Source organism: Periplaneta americana, chromosome 13 (assembly GCF_040183065.1).
Source record: "Periplaneta americana isolate PAMFEO1 chromosome 13, P.americana_PAMFEO1_priV1, whole genome shotgun sequence".
Lineage (NCBI taxonomy): Eukaryota > Metazoa > Arthropoda > Insecta > Blattodea > Blattidae > Periplaneta > Periplaneta americana.
The window spans coordinates 154,252,310-154,270,494 of NC_091129.1; the positions used below are offsets into that span (position 1 = coordinate 154,252,310).

Below are 18,185 nucleotides of genomic sequence, written 5' to 3' on the forward strand. Positions count from 1 at the left end.
AACCTTATAAAGCGTTCGGAGTTAAGAAAATATCATTTGGTACATACTGTAGGCGTCTTCTTAGCGGACATCCCACCTCTTTGTAATATAGCCAAAATAAAGTATTTAATGTATTTTATAACGTAGCCTATATAAAATAACAGAAGTAAATCTATTCCATTTATTGAGTTATTGAAAATACAAGAAACTAATATAAGATATGGTTAACCTTAATAATGTCTTTAATTTCAAGGGAGTATTCTTTGAAATATATCAAACAAAACTGTAATACAATTTTACTCGTTTTTGTTTCCTTTGCGAGATAAAAATTGTCTTATGTGAAACATTTCATATCGTGTTTTGGAAAAAAAAAAAAAAAAAAAAAAAAAAAAAAAAAAAAAAAAAAAAAAAAAAAAAAAAAACCACTGACTGAATTCCCAAAATGCTCAGATAATTTAAGAAAACAGTGTATTATGGCAATAAATTGTTGAAAGAATAAGGCCTATTAGTTTTGTCCCTTAAACGTGCAGAAATCTGATCCAAACAAATGTAACTTTCTAAAATTCTTTTTTCAAAACGAAGACTTACATTTGTTCTCATCAAGTTTCTGCACATTTGAAGGACAAAGTTCAAATTCTTTCAATAAATTATTATCATAATACATTGCTCTTTTACACAGACTGAGTATATTGGGAATTAAATCAATGGCTTTCCCAAAACACGCTATGAAATGTTTCATATAAAACAATTTTTATCTCGAAAAGGAAGCAAAAACTATTAAAATTGTATTAAACCTTTTTGTCTGAAATATCTCAAAGAATAACCCCATGAAATTAATGACATTACTTGCGGTTCACCATATGAGCTGTTGAGAGCAGAAGTGGTGTAAGTCAAAAATGGGTAATGAGGGTTAAAGTAAACATACTGTAAAATATAGCGCAAAGTGGCAATTAATATTCAATTTATTTAAACTATTAGTAGTCAGTGGATAGCATGAAGGACATATTAATAGCTCTTTGCGTTGTATTTTACAGAATTTTTACTTTAAATCTCATTACCCAATTTTGACTTACACCACTTGTGCTCTCAACGGCTCATATATAACTCTTTTATGAATGTGTAATTTGAAGCAATGTTCAGTTACAGTATTTAGATTTACTTCTGCTATTTAATATAGCTACACTAGAAATAAATGAATATCTTATTTTAATTATATTACAAAGAAAGTAGAAGTCCGCTAAAAAGACGCCTATATAGAACTACCTAATTGTATTTTCTAAACTCTATAGGAGGAGATGAATTCACCAATTCTTAGTCGGGAAAAGAACCCCGCTCTGTTATATTTGTACTTATGAATGTTATCGTTTGATCTACTCATACAAGCAGAGTTCTGAATATTACAATATTCTCTGTTGAAAAAGCTACAGTATTCTGAGTCTATCACTGTAATTAAAATTGAAGCTATTTTCATATTTATTATCCCTGTGATCAAATTGAAAACAATTCACATTAAGTTAAACATGGTTAAAATTTATTCAACAGGCAATTTCGAATTAATGATATTCACAAAATAACATGGTTTACGCGAAACATTTCGTGTACCCAGATATTGGCACCTGTGAGAATTGTAAATTTTTTAAATACGCCAATAAACGTACAGTTGACTACAAAAATTATGTGCAGATTTAAATTAAACATTTATTATTTAATTACAATGAGTAGTGAAGTAAGAACTTCAAACGAATGCCGATATTTAGGTAATATTGCTCATGAACTTTATATGTTAAATTCTAATACTGAGAAACATCTTTAAAATATCTTATTTTATTATTTAAATAATTATATATATTTCAGTCTAGAAACACAACTTACATAACTCTATGCAAATCTACTTCAGAAGTGAAATAATTTTATTTACACAAAAGAAGAAATTGTCACGTTGTCTTATAAAACTGAGCAATTTTCCAACTGTCATATATATAACAAAAATAGGAAGTCTATCAAATGTACACAACAAATCTACTGTACAAAGAGGTATACAATTTATCAACAACTAAGCCTTCTTACGTAGGTATACATAAAATCTATCATCTATCAAGGAAAATGTTGTTTCTTCCTCAACATCAAAATTTTCATATGAACTACGAAGTGGTATCGAAACATCTAGGAAGTAATATCAAATGTTCTGTAAGTCCGCTCAAACGCGGCACGTGTGTTATACCAGCATTAAAGTCTCTCGTTTCTTCGCCAACACTTAATGCATGCAAGGGTATTCACACAGACATCTCGTATATCTACCGTTATCTAACCTGATGAGCAATTAAAATATCACTAGCTTCAACATAAATTGTTAATTACATTGCATAAATTCACTGCATTGCATTCAACGAAAAGCTGGTGGCATTATCAGATCCGCTCTGCTAAGTGCACGACCGCGCTTAATGGCCATAGTCCTGAGAATCTGCAGTCCGGCACATATATCATTCACTGCAACAAGTCGTTGAGAGCGGTGATGTACGTCTGGGCCATCTGCAGCGTCTCGAACTTCGATAGCTGGCGGTCGTTGCCTAGCGACGGAAGATGCGTTCTGAGGCGGTCGAAGGCCTTGTTGAGGTTTTGCATTCGGCGGCGCTCCCTTGCGTTGGCGGCAAGGCGTCTCTTCTTCATAATCACTGGACTGACAAGTTTGTTGCTTGACCGACGTTTCGACTTATGCTGCTTCCCGCCTTGCTCCTGTTGGACATCGTCTTGGCACAAGGACTCGTCACCACTATCCTGCATCAGACTGTCATCATCGAATTCGTCACAATCGTCGTCTAACATGTCACCACTGTATTCATCACTCTTAACTTTCAGTGAATCCTTCTCGTCCGCGATTTTGAACGTTCTCTGGCTGTTGCTGGTCACCACGACACTTTTCCTGTTCTGTCCCTTACCTTTCTTAACATCCCTCCCAGCTTCACCCGAAGACGTAACTAGAGCATTGTTGTTGATGTTCTCGTCGGGTGTCATTCTCTGGTAGGTCTTGTTGTACTCGTATACGTTGGTGAATTGTGAAGTTGCAGACCCGCGGAATGAAGGGTAGTTCTGCAAGGGTGGCAAAAGAGGGGTGTACTGCTTGTGAAGCACCGGCAGATGATTCTGTTGCTCCATTACGTCGGACGTAGGACTAGTAGAACGGTAGCTGTCAGGACTTGGTGTGTGACAGCCGTCAGAGAGATTATCGAAGCTTCGGTGATTTATGTTCGAAGTCCTCAAGTTAGGTGATGATTTCGGCGATTGTGTCGTGGGGTAGGAAAACGGGAGAGGTGACGTCGACGTCAAGGAAGACGATATGAACGCCGACGACGTATCAGAGCTGAGGGGTGGTAACAGGTAAGTCTGAGACGGATGGTGGTGCTGGAGGTGGTGAAGAGGAGATGGTGGTAGCACTGCTGATTCAGTAGACGTCGTTAAGAATGTAGTGTCACTGTTGTCTTTATTACCGCATAGGTAAATATAACGGAACATATCTTTTACCGCGGCCATCACAGATTAAAGTTTTTTCGCTCTTTATCACTGGCTCCGTCAGTCTCTGTATCTTTTAAAAGCACAAATCACTTCCTCGAATGTCCGAGCTCGACGCCTGAGAAATCGCTACAACAACACATAATCACACAGCACTGACTGACGTCACACGCGGCCACGTGAGAGATCCACGACTCCTGCGGACGACTGACGGCTGCAGCGCGTTCCCCTGGCAACCAGCACGGTACTAAACCCATAAGCGGCCGCTATAGCGTTTTATATCGCCTCGCTTGATTCCTTCCGCTGAAACACGATCCCTCCCCTTTCATTCGCTTAGTTTTCAGCCCTCTGGGGCCCTTACAATAGCGCGTGCCTCCTGACCAATTAAAAGCGACCGCTACGGTCACGTGACCTGGGGGCGCCCACGGCTACCAGGGCTACTAGAATGAAATTCGTAGCGGGGAGGGGAGGAGCCTCCTACCTGTTGTACTTTTTGTGGTCGCCGGCCGCTCTAACAGAGCTGTAACTAGAGCGCGCGGTAGACGCGGCGTGGAGCGGCCAGGATCCTCGACTGTAGTGGCGTCAATAAAACATGTAGGGTAAGGTTGCCTATATCGCACCACTTTAGCATTTATAATTTTTATTGAACAATACGGTTTTTATTTTCTGCATTCTTTTACAGAGGTACATTCCCAGATCATTTACCTTTCATGTAAAAAGGAATCCTTGAATTTGATTTAATATTTTTTAATTAAAATTGCTGACGACCAGATCTTAATTGCAGATTCGGAAGATAATTTACAAAGAGCCATACATGAATTAAATAGAGTAAGGGAGGGTATTGTCGGATACCATTTTGATGTTTCAAAATAAAGGTAATTGAAAAAAAAGTTAGAACTGGAATTACATAGTATTATAATAACCTCTTGGGGTTCCTGCAGATTGTACACAAGTATTAGGTAATTTACATATTATGTATTTGCTGTATAACTTGCAAAGACAAAACAGAAATAATATCATCACTGACAGAATGGGAAGCTAATGTCGGATACATTAGACATTATTAAGTAAGAGGTATGATAATGCATTTAAAATAATATATTGCATATCAGAAACTATTACAATAGTGTTCTGTTTAGCCAACTGATATGCAAGCCTTTTAACATCATTTCTGGTTCATCCAAAATATTTTCTCTCCATCATTAACACATAATCAACTAGCTTCTCTTCAAGTGAAGCTGGGAGTATTGGTTTTCGTCCAAGTTTCGATTTAACGGCTTTGGTGGGCTCAGAATTGGACCGTACATAATCAAATAATGTTGATCGAGGTACATTGAATCTTTTGGAAGCAGCAAGATAGCCCATTCTTTTCTCCCGTACTGCGACAATGGCATTTACCATATCTTCAGACTTCCATTTTTTTAGACTGAATCTCTTTTTTCTTTTACTTTAGGCATCTAAAAATATCACAAGAAGAAACAATTCGTTACTTCATAATATTCGATTAATTAGAAAATTAATTACTTACATTAATTAAAAATACCCATGAGTAAAAATGTAGTGGTTTGTTATAGAAAACATATAAATGGGTTTAAGGCAGCTTTTATGTAGCGAGCAGCATTGAAAGACAGCCGACAATGCCCTCGGCTACTATCCGACATTGCCCTCAGCTAGTATCCGACATTGGCCGACTCTTCACAAACAGTAAAACAAGCCGGCTGCATGAAACATGTTGTCGATAGCATTTCTGCAATTAGAGAATTAAGAAGCCTTATCTATGGTATATCAAACAGTGCATACCATGTTGTGTAAATATAAGAATAACTTGTAACGAATAAATCACATTACTTACCCTCAAAAAGTTTTTTTTTTTTTTTTTTTCCCCAGAAACGTTGAAAACACGCTATTCACACACAGTGAAGCACTCAACAGTAATGGCTATTCATGCAGATGTTCGTCTACTTGTAGAGATCGTAATGCATTATTTTCACATCAGATTGCACCATTCGATGGAAAAGAAATATGTTATCCGAGATTATCCGACAATCCCCTCCCTTATTCTAATATTACAAGTGAATATAATCTTCAAATCTCATATGAAAAAACGAAAATAATGGCTCTTAAAGGAAGAGATCTGTTAAGAGCAAAAATTTGCATAAATAATAAGCCCATCCAACAACAAAGTGATTTTAATTATCTTGGTTACATTGTGTCATATACCGGCATTAGAGACGTGCAAAATAAATTAAACAAATTCCAAACACTATGTGGTACAATAAAAAGAACTTTTAAAAATTGTAATAGAGCAACACTGTTAAAACTTTACAAAGTAATGGCGATCCCAACCTTGCTTTATGGGTGTGAAAGTTGGGTCTTGCCTATCTCACAAGAGAAGAAAATAGAGGCTGCTGAGATGAAATTTTTGAGACAGGTGGCAGGTTATAAACTCATAGACAAAAAGAGAAATGAAGATATTAGAAAAGAATTGGAAATTCAGAGTCTAAATGAAACAATCATTGAATACAGACAAAGATGTCAAGATCATATACAAAGAATGGATGAAGATCGTATACCACAAATAATAAATAAGTATAAACTTGTAGGTAGAAGAAATGTCGGCAGGCCACGGATGAGATGGTCGGATCAGTTTTCTTGAAGACGGAACAAGCCACAAGGCTTATGCCGTGATGAAGAAGAAGAAGAAGAAGAAGAAGAAGAAGAAGAAGATGATGATGATGATGATGATGATTTTTTAATTAGAATGACATTTTCGAAACACATGTCAGTGGTGCCATTTAGGCAACTAGTTTCCTAAATAGCACCTGCGGTTTCTTAAATCGCACCTCTTTAACTGCAGGGAACAGGATGAAGGAAAGCTTTTAATATTGAACATATTGAACAATATTTAATATGAATAATGTAATAAATGCAAATTACAAGTTTATTGAAATTAATGGAAGAGAGTAACGCATCTTCAAATGAAATTGAAAAAATATGGCATAAATTACTTAATATTTAAACTTCCTGAATGCATTTTTTTTTGTTACACATTTGCCATGTGCTTCACCAGGCAGTTCAGACTGTAAACTGCGTCACCTTTTCTCCACGATTATCTCGAAGCCACCTAAGAACTGCTTCATGATTTAGCTGTCTGAAATGTTTGAAGATAGAAATATCTAAAGGCTGGGCCTATGAGTGTTATGACGAGGAAGCTGAAACAGGAGCACACCATTTTCCCGAGATAATCTACTAGCTACTAAATTTTTGGAATGGGTCGTATAGGTGGACATACAGAAGCAGAACTTTTTTCTATGGTAGGTTTGAGTGGCAAATAAAATGTTTGAGCTATTCGACAAATAGTTCACTGTTGATGTAACCTGAATGAGAGCAAACAAATAACGATCCTGGAGGAGTACCAGCTGATAATGTAGGATGCACTGTTTGACGTTTAAAAATTATCTTGGGTGACACAAAATATCTGGTGCGCTTGTACAACACACACTTGTTGTATTAACGCCCTTTTCACCACTCGATATTGCACCCACCTGATGCATTCCTCGTTCAGTTAAAATGTTTTGGCCTTCTTTTGTACGGCTAGAATTGCTACAGTTGCTCATATCGCACCGGTGCGAATTAGGCACCTACAAAGTGGTGCGAATTGAGAAACTACGTCATTAATTATTATTTCCTTCATTTTAGCCTATAATCACCACATGTTCGAAAATCGTACTAAGTTAAATGTTCTTTAATATTTCTTTAAACCAATAACATCTTAAGATTACGGATTCCTTTGCATACAAATCCGTTATTTAGTTACAAAATGTTAGCTAAATGTACATCCACCTGAGCGATTATATTAGATACACTATCACCACGCTGCTGACACAAAGAAGTGGCAGAAATCAAGTGACATGGTGGAAGTTCATATGGTAGATTGTAACAATACCACTAGATGCTACACTACTACAGTAACTTGTTTTAAACTAGCAGTGGTGCCATTTAGGAAGCGGTGCGATTTATGCTACTCTACCCTAAATTTCTTTTGGAGAATTAAACAATTAAACCATTGAGAACTCAAGCAGATCTTGCAGTCTTCTAGTTATTTTCAAACCTCGCTCCAGGCGAGACACATTCTTGAACCGCTCGTAGTATGAATTATTCACAAATGTGGATATTATTATAAAAAATTCCACTTTCTTCCTCTTCAGAAATTTCATAAACTTAAAAATGTCTTAATCATTAGACCTAATTTTATTTGAAATTCATAAAGTATTTGTTTAATCTACTACTCAGAAACTATTACATGCCATTTACAATAAACTATTCTCCCAGTTTTCCCAGGTAAAACTCCGTAACGCACTGAACATAGCTACGAAGTCCTCTGTTCGTAATTTATCTACCTAAAACGGGTTTCCGTAATTTCACGACAGGTTCCGTTCGTAGCATAAACTCAACACAGCTGGTGAGTCTAAAATCTTCAAAAGAATTTAACTAAACTTTGTTCCAGCTGAAGCTATCTCAGAATTTCTTAACGAAATAGAACACAGAATATATGTGCATGCATTTCGTTGAGAGAATATAGTACAAGACTTAAGAAGCCTATTCAATTTAATTATTAGTATTATCGAAGTTAATATTTAATCAACGATTAAAGTCAGTGTCGATTTGGCAGCGAGTTATATTCCTACTAGATATCTATAACATAAAGTAGGAACTATAGTGAATAAAGAACGGCCACTATAAGTTAACTATAATTCTATTTCATTATGCTAACTACAACGTCTTTAAATTACTCGTAGATTATCGGATGGGATATGACTTAAATTCAAGACTTTGTTTCTCTACTGACATAATGTTAACGTCAACAATTTTTTTTTTACTTCATGTACAATCGTAGTTTATCAATAATATGTGTGTCTGAGGTAGGCCTATATTTTATTACTCTACCTACACAGCAGTAGCGGCCCGCGGTTACAAAGGTTGGCAGTTCTGCATGAAAAATAGTGTATTTAGCAAACGCATCTAAATCATGTGTAATTACAGCCCCTTCTCGAAGTTGACTGTGCACCCAAAATTCTACTCCAACAATCCGTGCGTACAACTAGTCACGTAATGGAGATGTGCCCCACAAGCTTTTCTAGTTTTTAAGTCAAATTAACTAAATCCTTCATTCCGGTGTTTGTCCATGTATTTTCTCCTCCAAACAGGATACACGGGTGGGGAGAAAGCGTTTTCATGAGCGCAGCAAAAAACCAATCGTTTCCATTACACATTTCGGTATTAAAATGACTAGTAGGCTACATGATTTCCTCGATTTTTTTACAGAAATTTCAATATTTAAATTTTGTGTACGACGTCCTAATTTTTTACGTTAACATACAATTTCTCTTTTAATTTCGAAAAGGGTTGGTTGATTAGGTTTTCATTTCATTCATTTTTAATATAAAATATTTCCTCAAACACATTGACTAATCACATCACACCACCCACAGTACTATAACACACTGGAACTGTAATGATTAGGGAACGGAATTTGGAGTAGTAAAAGCTAGTATTGGCATCTACACAGTCATTTGTTTACAACCCTTTATACCAAGTCCTCCCCTCCATGACATACTCGCAGGTCTCTACACGTCAACAACAGGTGAACGGGACAGTTGTCGCATAAGAACTTCAACATGCAGGTTTGCAGTTCAGAGTAGTGAAGTGCAGGTACAATGCCGAAAGTGACACCAACTAACAATACAGTACTGAAAGACTATATTTGTAAAACCTCCAGATCAAGTATAAAAATTCAGGAAATAATTCCCTAAATTGTCGCTTCCCCCATGTCCAGTTCCTACGAGATGGGGGTCATGATTAGAAGCTTGTAATTATTACGCACATCACCTCCAATCTGTGAAGAAAGTGGTCCAGTCTTTCGATACCGATGACGCGGCTGCGATTCAAATACGCCAGGAGCTGCTAAATGATGAAACAATCGAGAAAGAAATCACGGATATTAAGTCAAATTTTGGATATTTACCGGATGCCATTATTCAATTAGGAAAGTCAGGAGTAGAACTAGTTGAGCAAATAAATATTATGAGGACTATTGTAAATAGACTGAGTGCAGTGGAAGGTGAAATAGGAAAACGAGTTGGTGAAAAAATGAACAAAGTTTTGATTAAAAATGATGGATACGATATCCTTAGTCGAATTTCAGATGTACTAAAAAAGACGTGTCCCAATGACGTCATTCAACATGTGAATTTAATTGATGTATCTTGTTTCAAGTACTCTCTAATTGTCTCTGCAGATGGAGAGCGGAGTTTTTCCATGTTACAAAATTTTCTTCCTTGCAACAGAGCAAAGTTGTATTTTAAAAATTTGAAAATAATATTTACAATTTATTATAACAAGGCATAACAAGGCATAGCATTAATTGAAAATGCCATTTCGTTTGGATCTACATATTCAGAGGCGAATTCCATACAGAAGACAACTGTCTATCAACATCAATATGTCCACTGACACACGAAGATGCAGAGGTTCATATTTAATTATGTATATTTGTAATGTTGTTTATTGGTGTCTTGTGCGTTGCGAAGAAAAGCACATGTAGTTAAAAAATAAATGCAGATTATGTATGTAGGTCACTATATGTAATTAAACTATTCCATTTGTTTATTCTGAAATATATTTACAGACGTTGCGTGTAAGTTTGTATGAAGTGGCCTGTACTCGTCCACGCTCTGTGACGCAGCTCGCTTGACAGTCACTGAGCTACGAATATCTATACTACGTTTCACCATTCTTTATAATACTCCAAATCCCTTTCCCTGGTAATGATATACAGTAGTCCAGAAGCCTATGTGTTCTAACGCAGGTCATAAAGAGATGAGGGTGTTGACGGTTCTTTTGTATATTCGGAGAGAGCTGCTTCGGCTGCAGCTCTAATGCAGTCTTATGGGACGGTGAAGAAAACCAGTTTTCTGCTGCCGACTACCCTACGTTGAGCTTCAGGAACTGCCGATCACAGATCCGAAAAGTACACTACAGCTAAAATTCTCGAGCAGTTCAAGGTTCCTACAGACAGTAAAATCTCGAATCGAAAAGAATGAATTGGAAAAATAAATGAAACAATGAACTAGATTACATAAAAGCACGTTTTACATTTTTAATTTTTTCAGGTCCATTTAAATGGCAGTTCTGCAGTTCTTATTGTAGAGCCGCCCCTGCTACACAGTAAAATTGTCTGAAATTTCAAAGAAACAAACTGCGGTCTTTGAGATCTCTCCTTCCTTAGAAAGTTGTGTATAAAGTGTAAATTAAAATTAAGGCGACATTTATTTTTTTAAGGTGACATGTATTTATGTAGACTGGCGAGTTACTCCCTTCTTGGTTTGAATTGTAAATTATTTATAAATAGCGTGTAAGACGGTCTTAGACTATAAGGGCCTTATTCATAGACATTCTTAGGGCGGGCTTCCGGTGGATGATCAGCGAACTAACGTTTTTCGTATTCATAAACCAGTGTTAGCGATATGATACGATATGAATCCTGTACAAGTAATCAGTCGATAGCCGGGGCTAGTTTAGCACGCTCGTAGCGCGGGCTAGCGAAATGTCTATGAATAGCATCCTAAATGTTTTGTTTAAATGTAGTTCTGTTTATAAGTATGAGTAAGGTTGTCTTATTTGAACTGTTGTATCAGTGAAGCGAGGTGAGTCAGTGAAGTTATGGTTTTACAGTGCAGTGAATAGTTCCGATCAGTGATAATTTATAGTGTCAGTGAAATGTGTTCTATAGTGTCAGTGAAATGCTTCATAGTGCCAGATGAGAGTAAAGTGAAAGATTATTATTATTATTATTATTATTATTATTATTATTATTATTATTATTATTATTATTATCATCAGTACCAATGTGAAACTTATGTAGGGCCTATACATATGTAGGTTGTAATGTAAAATTAGGTTCACTTATTAATTAGGTTATTTTATGTATTATTATTAATTGTAATTATTGTGTATAATTGTATTGTGTATTCTTATTGTATTGTGTATTGTATAATTTGTATTGTGTAGGTCTATTGTAACTTTATTGTGTATTGTTTATATTGTGTATACCACTGCCACCGGGTGTTTGCCCACTTGCAGTGTAAATAAATACATAGCCTATACCTAAAAGAAGATGGAATATAAATTGTAATAGAGACTGCAGAGTATGTTTTTTAAAATGACTTACATTTAGCTTCAAATAGTAAGTACTTTTGCGCAAGCGCTTCTAAAGTTATTGGAGAAAACTTTTTTTTAGTTGATTAGTTCACTTTGTAGTAGGTGTATGGATCTTTACCAAAACCAATTCTCTACTGTAGACTCGAATTTCCCTCGCCTTGCGAAAAAGAAATATCTCTCTACGAGTTTAACTCTGGTGCAATAATCTCAATACTCCTCATTTGTAGAATAAATCGAATTTCTTTCGAGCCTCATGTTTTGCATTTAAATAATTCAGAGATAATTCTATAACAAAACTAGAGTTGTGAAATTATTTATAACCGAATACATGGAATTCTTACTTACCCAGTGCTGTCTTCACACTGCAGGCCCACTCTTCAAGTACACGCAGCTGCACTGAAACAAACAAGGCATAATCATCATCATCATCATCATCATCATCATCATCATCATCATCATCAACGGCATGGATAGCGAGATGTGTATGTGTCAATACGTTAACAATAATTCAAAACCTATTAGCCTACGTACTGAGAACTTCCACAGAACTTACGAGGTTTTGCACTTTTGCTAATGATTATAACTTCAACGTATGTTGTGTAATAACGGTTAGCCTTTCTGACCGTGAAACAATAGGGACCGGGTTCAAATCCCGGTTTCGACAAGTTACCTGATTGAGGTTTTTTCCGAGCTTTTCCCTCAACCCATTAAGAGCAAATGTTGGGCAACTTTCGGCGCTGGACCTTGGATTCATTTCGCTAACATTATCACTTTCATCTCTCTCAGACGCTAGATAACTAGAGCAGTTGATAAAGCGTCGTGAAAGAACCAACTGAAACATCAACGTTTATCTCGAATGTTTGAAAATGACACTTAGATCTTTATCTACTTCAAATGTTCAAATAACTTAATATTACGGTTATAGGGGTTGCCGTGTGTTTCTATTTCAGAGAACGAATTTTCGTCTTTTAATTTCAATGCATATTAAAATTTATATTATCTTTTGAATAATAGTTTAAGAACGAACTATCATCGTCGTCATCATCATCATCATCATCATCATCCGTCACGAATTAGATCTGTGTAGACCTGTTTCGGCCCCATCTAGCAGTCTTCTAAAGGGTCTTCCTAACTTTCGATGTCCTCTGGGTTGATATTGTATCATCATTTCGGGGATTCTTGAATTGTCCATTCGCTTTACATGGTGTAGCCAATTTAGTTTGTATCTGTTTATTTTTTTCTTCTACTGACTCTACTTCTAATTGTTCTGAAATTTCTTCATTCCTTTTCCGATCTAAAAGAGTATATCCTGCTGTCAGTCTGAAAAAATTTCATTTCCGTTGCTTTGATTCTGCTCCCTATATCTTTTCCTTAATGTCCAAATTTCACTTCCGTATAAAAGGGAGGGTAATGCTAGAGTATTATATATTTTTATTCTTGTGGATTTTTGTACTAATTTAGCTTTTAATGTATTATTTGTTATTCCTAAAATTTGTGTAAATTTGGTGATTTTTTTTGTTCACATCTTATTCATTTTCATAAGATATTTCACAATCCAGATAACTGAAATTTTGTACTTTTTCTAGGCATTGGTTATTGTGTATTATCTTACTTCTGATTGTATCTTGTCCCAAAAATGCCATTACTTTTCATTTTTGTGCTGAAATTTCCATCCCAAAATCTGATAATATTTTATTTAATGTACTTATATAGTCATCTTTGTAAGTTAACCTCTGAATTGGAAATTATAGCTTGATCGTCTTCAAAGAGCAGGATGTTTAATGTTACGGTACTGGTTATTATGATTCCTGGTGGATAGATTTGGTTCCATTTAGAAATGATTTCATTCTATTCAAATGAACTATGTACATCATTATTATTTCTAACACGATAAAGCAACTGAATTGCTATGAAATTCGTAAAGTATGTAGTGCCTAATGAGGTAGTGTCTTTTTCATAAAAATACAGTTTTTTTTATATTTTTTTCATTCCTTTACTACCTTACGATGATACATTACAGAAAGTATAGATTGAAATATAATGTTAATGAATTGAATTTGTGAAAGCGAGGAAACGTGTGAACTTCAGAAAGAAATCCATGCCATCCGATATTCTCGAGCATGAGTATTAAACACCGAGCTTCGAACCCAACTTGTGGAACAAGCCTATAATTCTGCCTCAGCTAGCTGTTAGACTAAAATAAATTAAAGTCATATACTGAATTAAATTTTATTACTTCAAATTAGAAGTGAAAATAAGATGGGCAGGCCGAGAACGCCATGGAGAAATTGGCTGTATGAAGTCTGTATAATAATGAAGACTTAATTTACATTATGAGAAAAATGAATCATACTATTAGGCCTACCATTATCATCACCATATGTTCTTATGCATATTTTAGAAGAGACATTTTGAAAGTAAATATGATTTCATAACAATAGCAATTATTCTCTTATGAGCGTACAAGAAATGAAAACGGACAAGGCTTTGCCCAAAATCGTTATTTTTCCAGCAGATGGTGTTTGAAGGCCAGGTTTTCAATGTTCACGCCGAAGTCAGAACATGAAAGCTGCAGTTTACCTCCGGGGAACAAGAAATTACTTTTAGACAATTTCAGAGAACTCGTGGCTGGGATGCGACCCATTTATCCTCCTTGAAGCTGCCGAATGTGACAGCAAAATTACAGGTGTGGTGAAATTTGGCGAGGAACACTGTGTTCTATTTCATAATCTTCTAACAAGCTCCAGAATACGATACCCTCTTCACTGCAATTTCTTTTTCTCTTTTTCCAATTTCTACCCTTAACTTCCTCTTCTGTTACTGATATCTCCGGTATCACACCTTAGCCTAAATTCATACCTAGTTTTTTTCGGATCCGATGTATTTTACCTTCTCATCACAATAAGTGTACAAATGATAGCGAGGTCACTTTTTTAGCCTTCATCATAACTAGAATATTATTTTGATGCACAGCCTTCTTGCCTACTTCTTTTCAGCAATTTCTCGAAAACCATTATACAAGGTTTGTTCATATTAGTAGACGTATGTAAGAGCCAATGCATTTAGGAATGATACCCATTAAATAATACTACATTATGCAACGAAACTATAATGGTAGTAATAAAGACGCGAGTATTTTTATGAAACGAACGCAAGCGAATTCCATAATTTTCATACGAGCGTCTTAATTACCATTATAGTCAAGTTTCATATGACTTCTTATGCTCGACCATATTTCTAACTTGAAATTATTCATAAGTATTCATGTTATTTTTATCTGACTGAGGAGCGGAACTGACCTTGTGCAATACCTAGTAAATTGTGAGATGTGCGCAGACGCGAAAGTATTGATTTTTTCCGAGAAACAAATATCGACATTGACCTTGATATAATCTAGAGAGTAAAATAAACATTAATCTTGATATAACCTTGAAATTGAATTGGACATTAAAAAACGAGATGACAAATTGAATTTATTTGAATATTATTTACAATTAACTCTAATTATTATAGTAACAGAACTGACTTTATTTCAAATACGATGTAGGTGATTTATTGATTTATTGTTGTCTTTCGATTGCATATCTGAGAATAATCGATACTTGCGTTTTCATATTGCTACAATGGTATTTTCTGATTTGGTGGAATACCTGAACTTTAATGAATAGGTGTACTTTAATGAGGTCCATTAAAGGGCTGCTACCAGGTGTATAATAAAATTACTACCATTTCGGCATGGTCGAGCATAAAGTAATTTCTGATACAAATATGTAATGTTTTATTTGGTATAACTTAGGTCCTATTATTTGACAACTCTGTAACAATTGCTCGGTCATAATATCGTCTGTACAGTTGGTGATAGAGAGATGGTATTTGTATGTAGGCCTATCTATATATATAATTTGAACTGGTAATGGAAATTACGGGAAAACGGCTGAACGGATTTTAATAAATGACCCCTCATTTTGAAGCTTGGAACCCAAAGTTTTTCGGAAAAGTAGTAGTTTTCAGTGAAATGTCAATTTTCCTACATCATTTTCCTTTTTTCCAAAATCCATCTTTCGTCAGTTTTGAGAACTAATTAATTGCATTCACGGCCGACTTGATTGAATTTCAGAACAAAACACACACTACAATAAACAATAGGCTATTACACGAAGGCCATGACCTGCAGGATTGCCGACATATTTAGAGCTCAATTCAATTTGTTATTAAAAACTGATTCTGCAGTGTATAATTTTCTGAGTACAGCTGTGTATTGGATATTCAAATCTACGAAACTTGAGGTGGTTTATTACGATTATAAATTAAATATTATTATAGTTAATATCATGATGCGTCTATTTTTCATTAATTGTACATAATATTGATGCTATATTGATGACATGAAAGTGAAACGTTTTGAGGTTATGTAAGTAAATGTAGAGAATATCTTAATTTAGATCTTCATTTCTATAATTTATTGAGTGACTGCTATATATAACTACAAAACTTAAGTAAGATAATAATATTGTTATTAAAAATCAAATATTTTTATACTTATTAAACCAGAGGAGTTGGGTCTTTTTCATATACTTAATGGCGGTGTGGTGTAGATATTGATATGTGTCATTGTCTTCAGTATTGGCTCGAGAGAGCGCAAAAATTACAGTTCCTAAGGAAAGATCAAAAGGTATTACTTACTGATAAAATAAGAGGCCTAGAAAATTTTGTAGTCTTCAGATCATTTCAGCAAGATCTCTTAGTAGGATAAAATGATTTTACGCTCTACATTTCAAGTTCTACATGCAGCAGTTATACGAAAATGTTATTGTTCGAAAGCTTAGCAAACCTGACATTTTTTTAACTTTTGCCTACAATCCACAATGACCTGAATTAGCTACTGCTATCGTCCTGACATTGATACTTGCGTTTTCGCGTTGAAACTCAAAAACTGAAGTTGGATAGGTTCAAGAGAAAGTATTTGGCCTAAAAAAAATCCATTGAGAGGAAGTATGTTTCATTATTATGGAAGCAAATAACTATCAAAAAGACAAGTATTCTTCATTGAAAATAAATCTGAAAAATTTGTATTTGAACGTCTAACGAACTTAGTTTGCAGCAGTATTTGCTGCACAAGCCACTAGTGTATGTATGATTAACTGCGAATTGGCGTGTGTGAGCTGGCAGTATCACATAATCTAATACAAAAGACAGTTACATAATATGTAAAACAATAACAGTAATAATAACACGAGAATAAAACAACAATAAATATAATAATGTGACAGCGACGTGAGATTCGAACTCATGACCAGCGTCCCGCAAGAAAGCAGATCGCGCGGAGCACGGAGGGACGGCGCGCGGCGGAGAGTAAGGGGAAAGGGCCTACGCGGCGAGAGAGTGGAGAGGGAGTTTGCGCGCGCATCTTCTGCTTGCCTAGAGAGGCCGAGAAATCCGTCGAAGTGGAAGACTCGCGAATTCGAACTTTCGAGGCTACGTCGCTGTGGTTATAAATTACGGACGCGAAGGAACGAGAGCAGTTTTCAGTTGATGAATCAGCCAGTCAGTGAGAAAGCCAGAGCAAGCCAGTCTTGTGTACCGGAGTTCGACTCGAGTGTGCGTCCGCAACTGCATCAGCATCCGAAGGCCTGAGTTCGAGTGCAGTGGACCGCAGTTGGAGGGACCTGAGTTCGAGTGCAGTGGACCGCAGTTGGAGGGACCTGAGTTCGAGTACAGTGGACTGTCTCTGAAGGTCTGTGGTTCGAGATACTGTGAACTCGAGTGACTGAGCTAGAAGAACTGTGAACTGAGAACTGATAGTTCTGATTTGTAAAAAGTGCTTTGTAAATATTAGTTAAGATTAACAGTTCATTGTTGTTCGTAACAGCCCAAGTAAATTGTCATTGCCGTCAGTGGAGTGCTATAACGAATACTGTGTTGAGTGAAAATCCAATTGTTGACGAGAGCGGTTAAGGTGAATTGTAGAAAGGAATTATTGTTGGAAGAATAAATCCTATTGTTGAGTTGAAATAAAATTCACAATAACAATAAGATGTAGACCACGTCTGTGGTGTAGAGGTCAGCATGCTGGTCTCTTACACAGAGGTCCCTGGTTCGATTCCTGGTCGGGTTGAATTTCCTGTTTGGAATTTTTCCCTCAACCGTAAGGTAAATGCCACAACATCCCTCAATATCACCGGCCTCATTCAACATCGAAATCATATTCATAACAAATCAGTAAAACATATACAGTCGCCATCTAGTTCACAACAATAGAACCAGTCTCAACGATAGTACACAGCCTTCAGATTTCAACCAAAGATTAACTCGCGATATGACCAGAGATGTTAAAGCGAGTATAAATAACAGCGAGGAAGAAAAATTAAGATGTAAAGGAAGGTATTATTTAAAATGAACCTAAATACTCAAGGTAAACCTAATTTTTTGGTGGTAACAGAATCTGTTTCTTTATTCATTATAACTGAATTATGTCTGAG

The 18,185-nt window shown here is 35.8% G+C and overlaps 1 protein-coding gene across 1 annotated transcript; it reads right to left on the bottom strand.

Moving 5' to 3' along the window:
• Window positions 1–1,801: 1,801 nt before the first annotated feature.
• LOC138711664 (protein atonal-like) lies at window positions 1,802–3,724 on the bottom strand. The gene has a single exon (XM_069842796.1). The coding sequence runs from the start codon at window positions 3,505–3,507 to the stop codon at window positions 2,464–2,466; it is 1,044 nt and encodes a 347-aa protein (XP_069698897.1). The 5' UTR covers window positions 3,508–3,724; the 3' UTR covers window positions 1,802–2,463.
• Between the last annotated feature and the right edge of the window lie 14,461 nt (window positions 3,725–18,185).

What these genes read in the sequence shown, in the direction of transcription:
- LOC138711664 (XM_069842796.1), bottom strand. Translation starts at nt 3,507, where the DNA reads ATGGCCGCGGTAAAAGATATGTTCCGTTATATTTACCTATGCGGTAAT.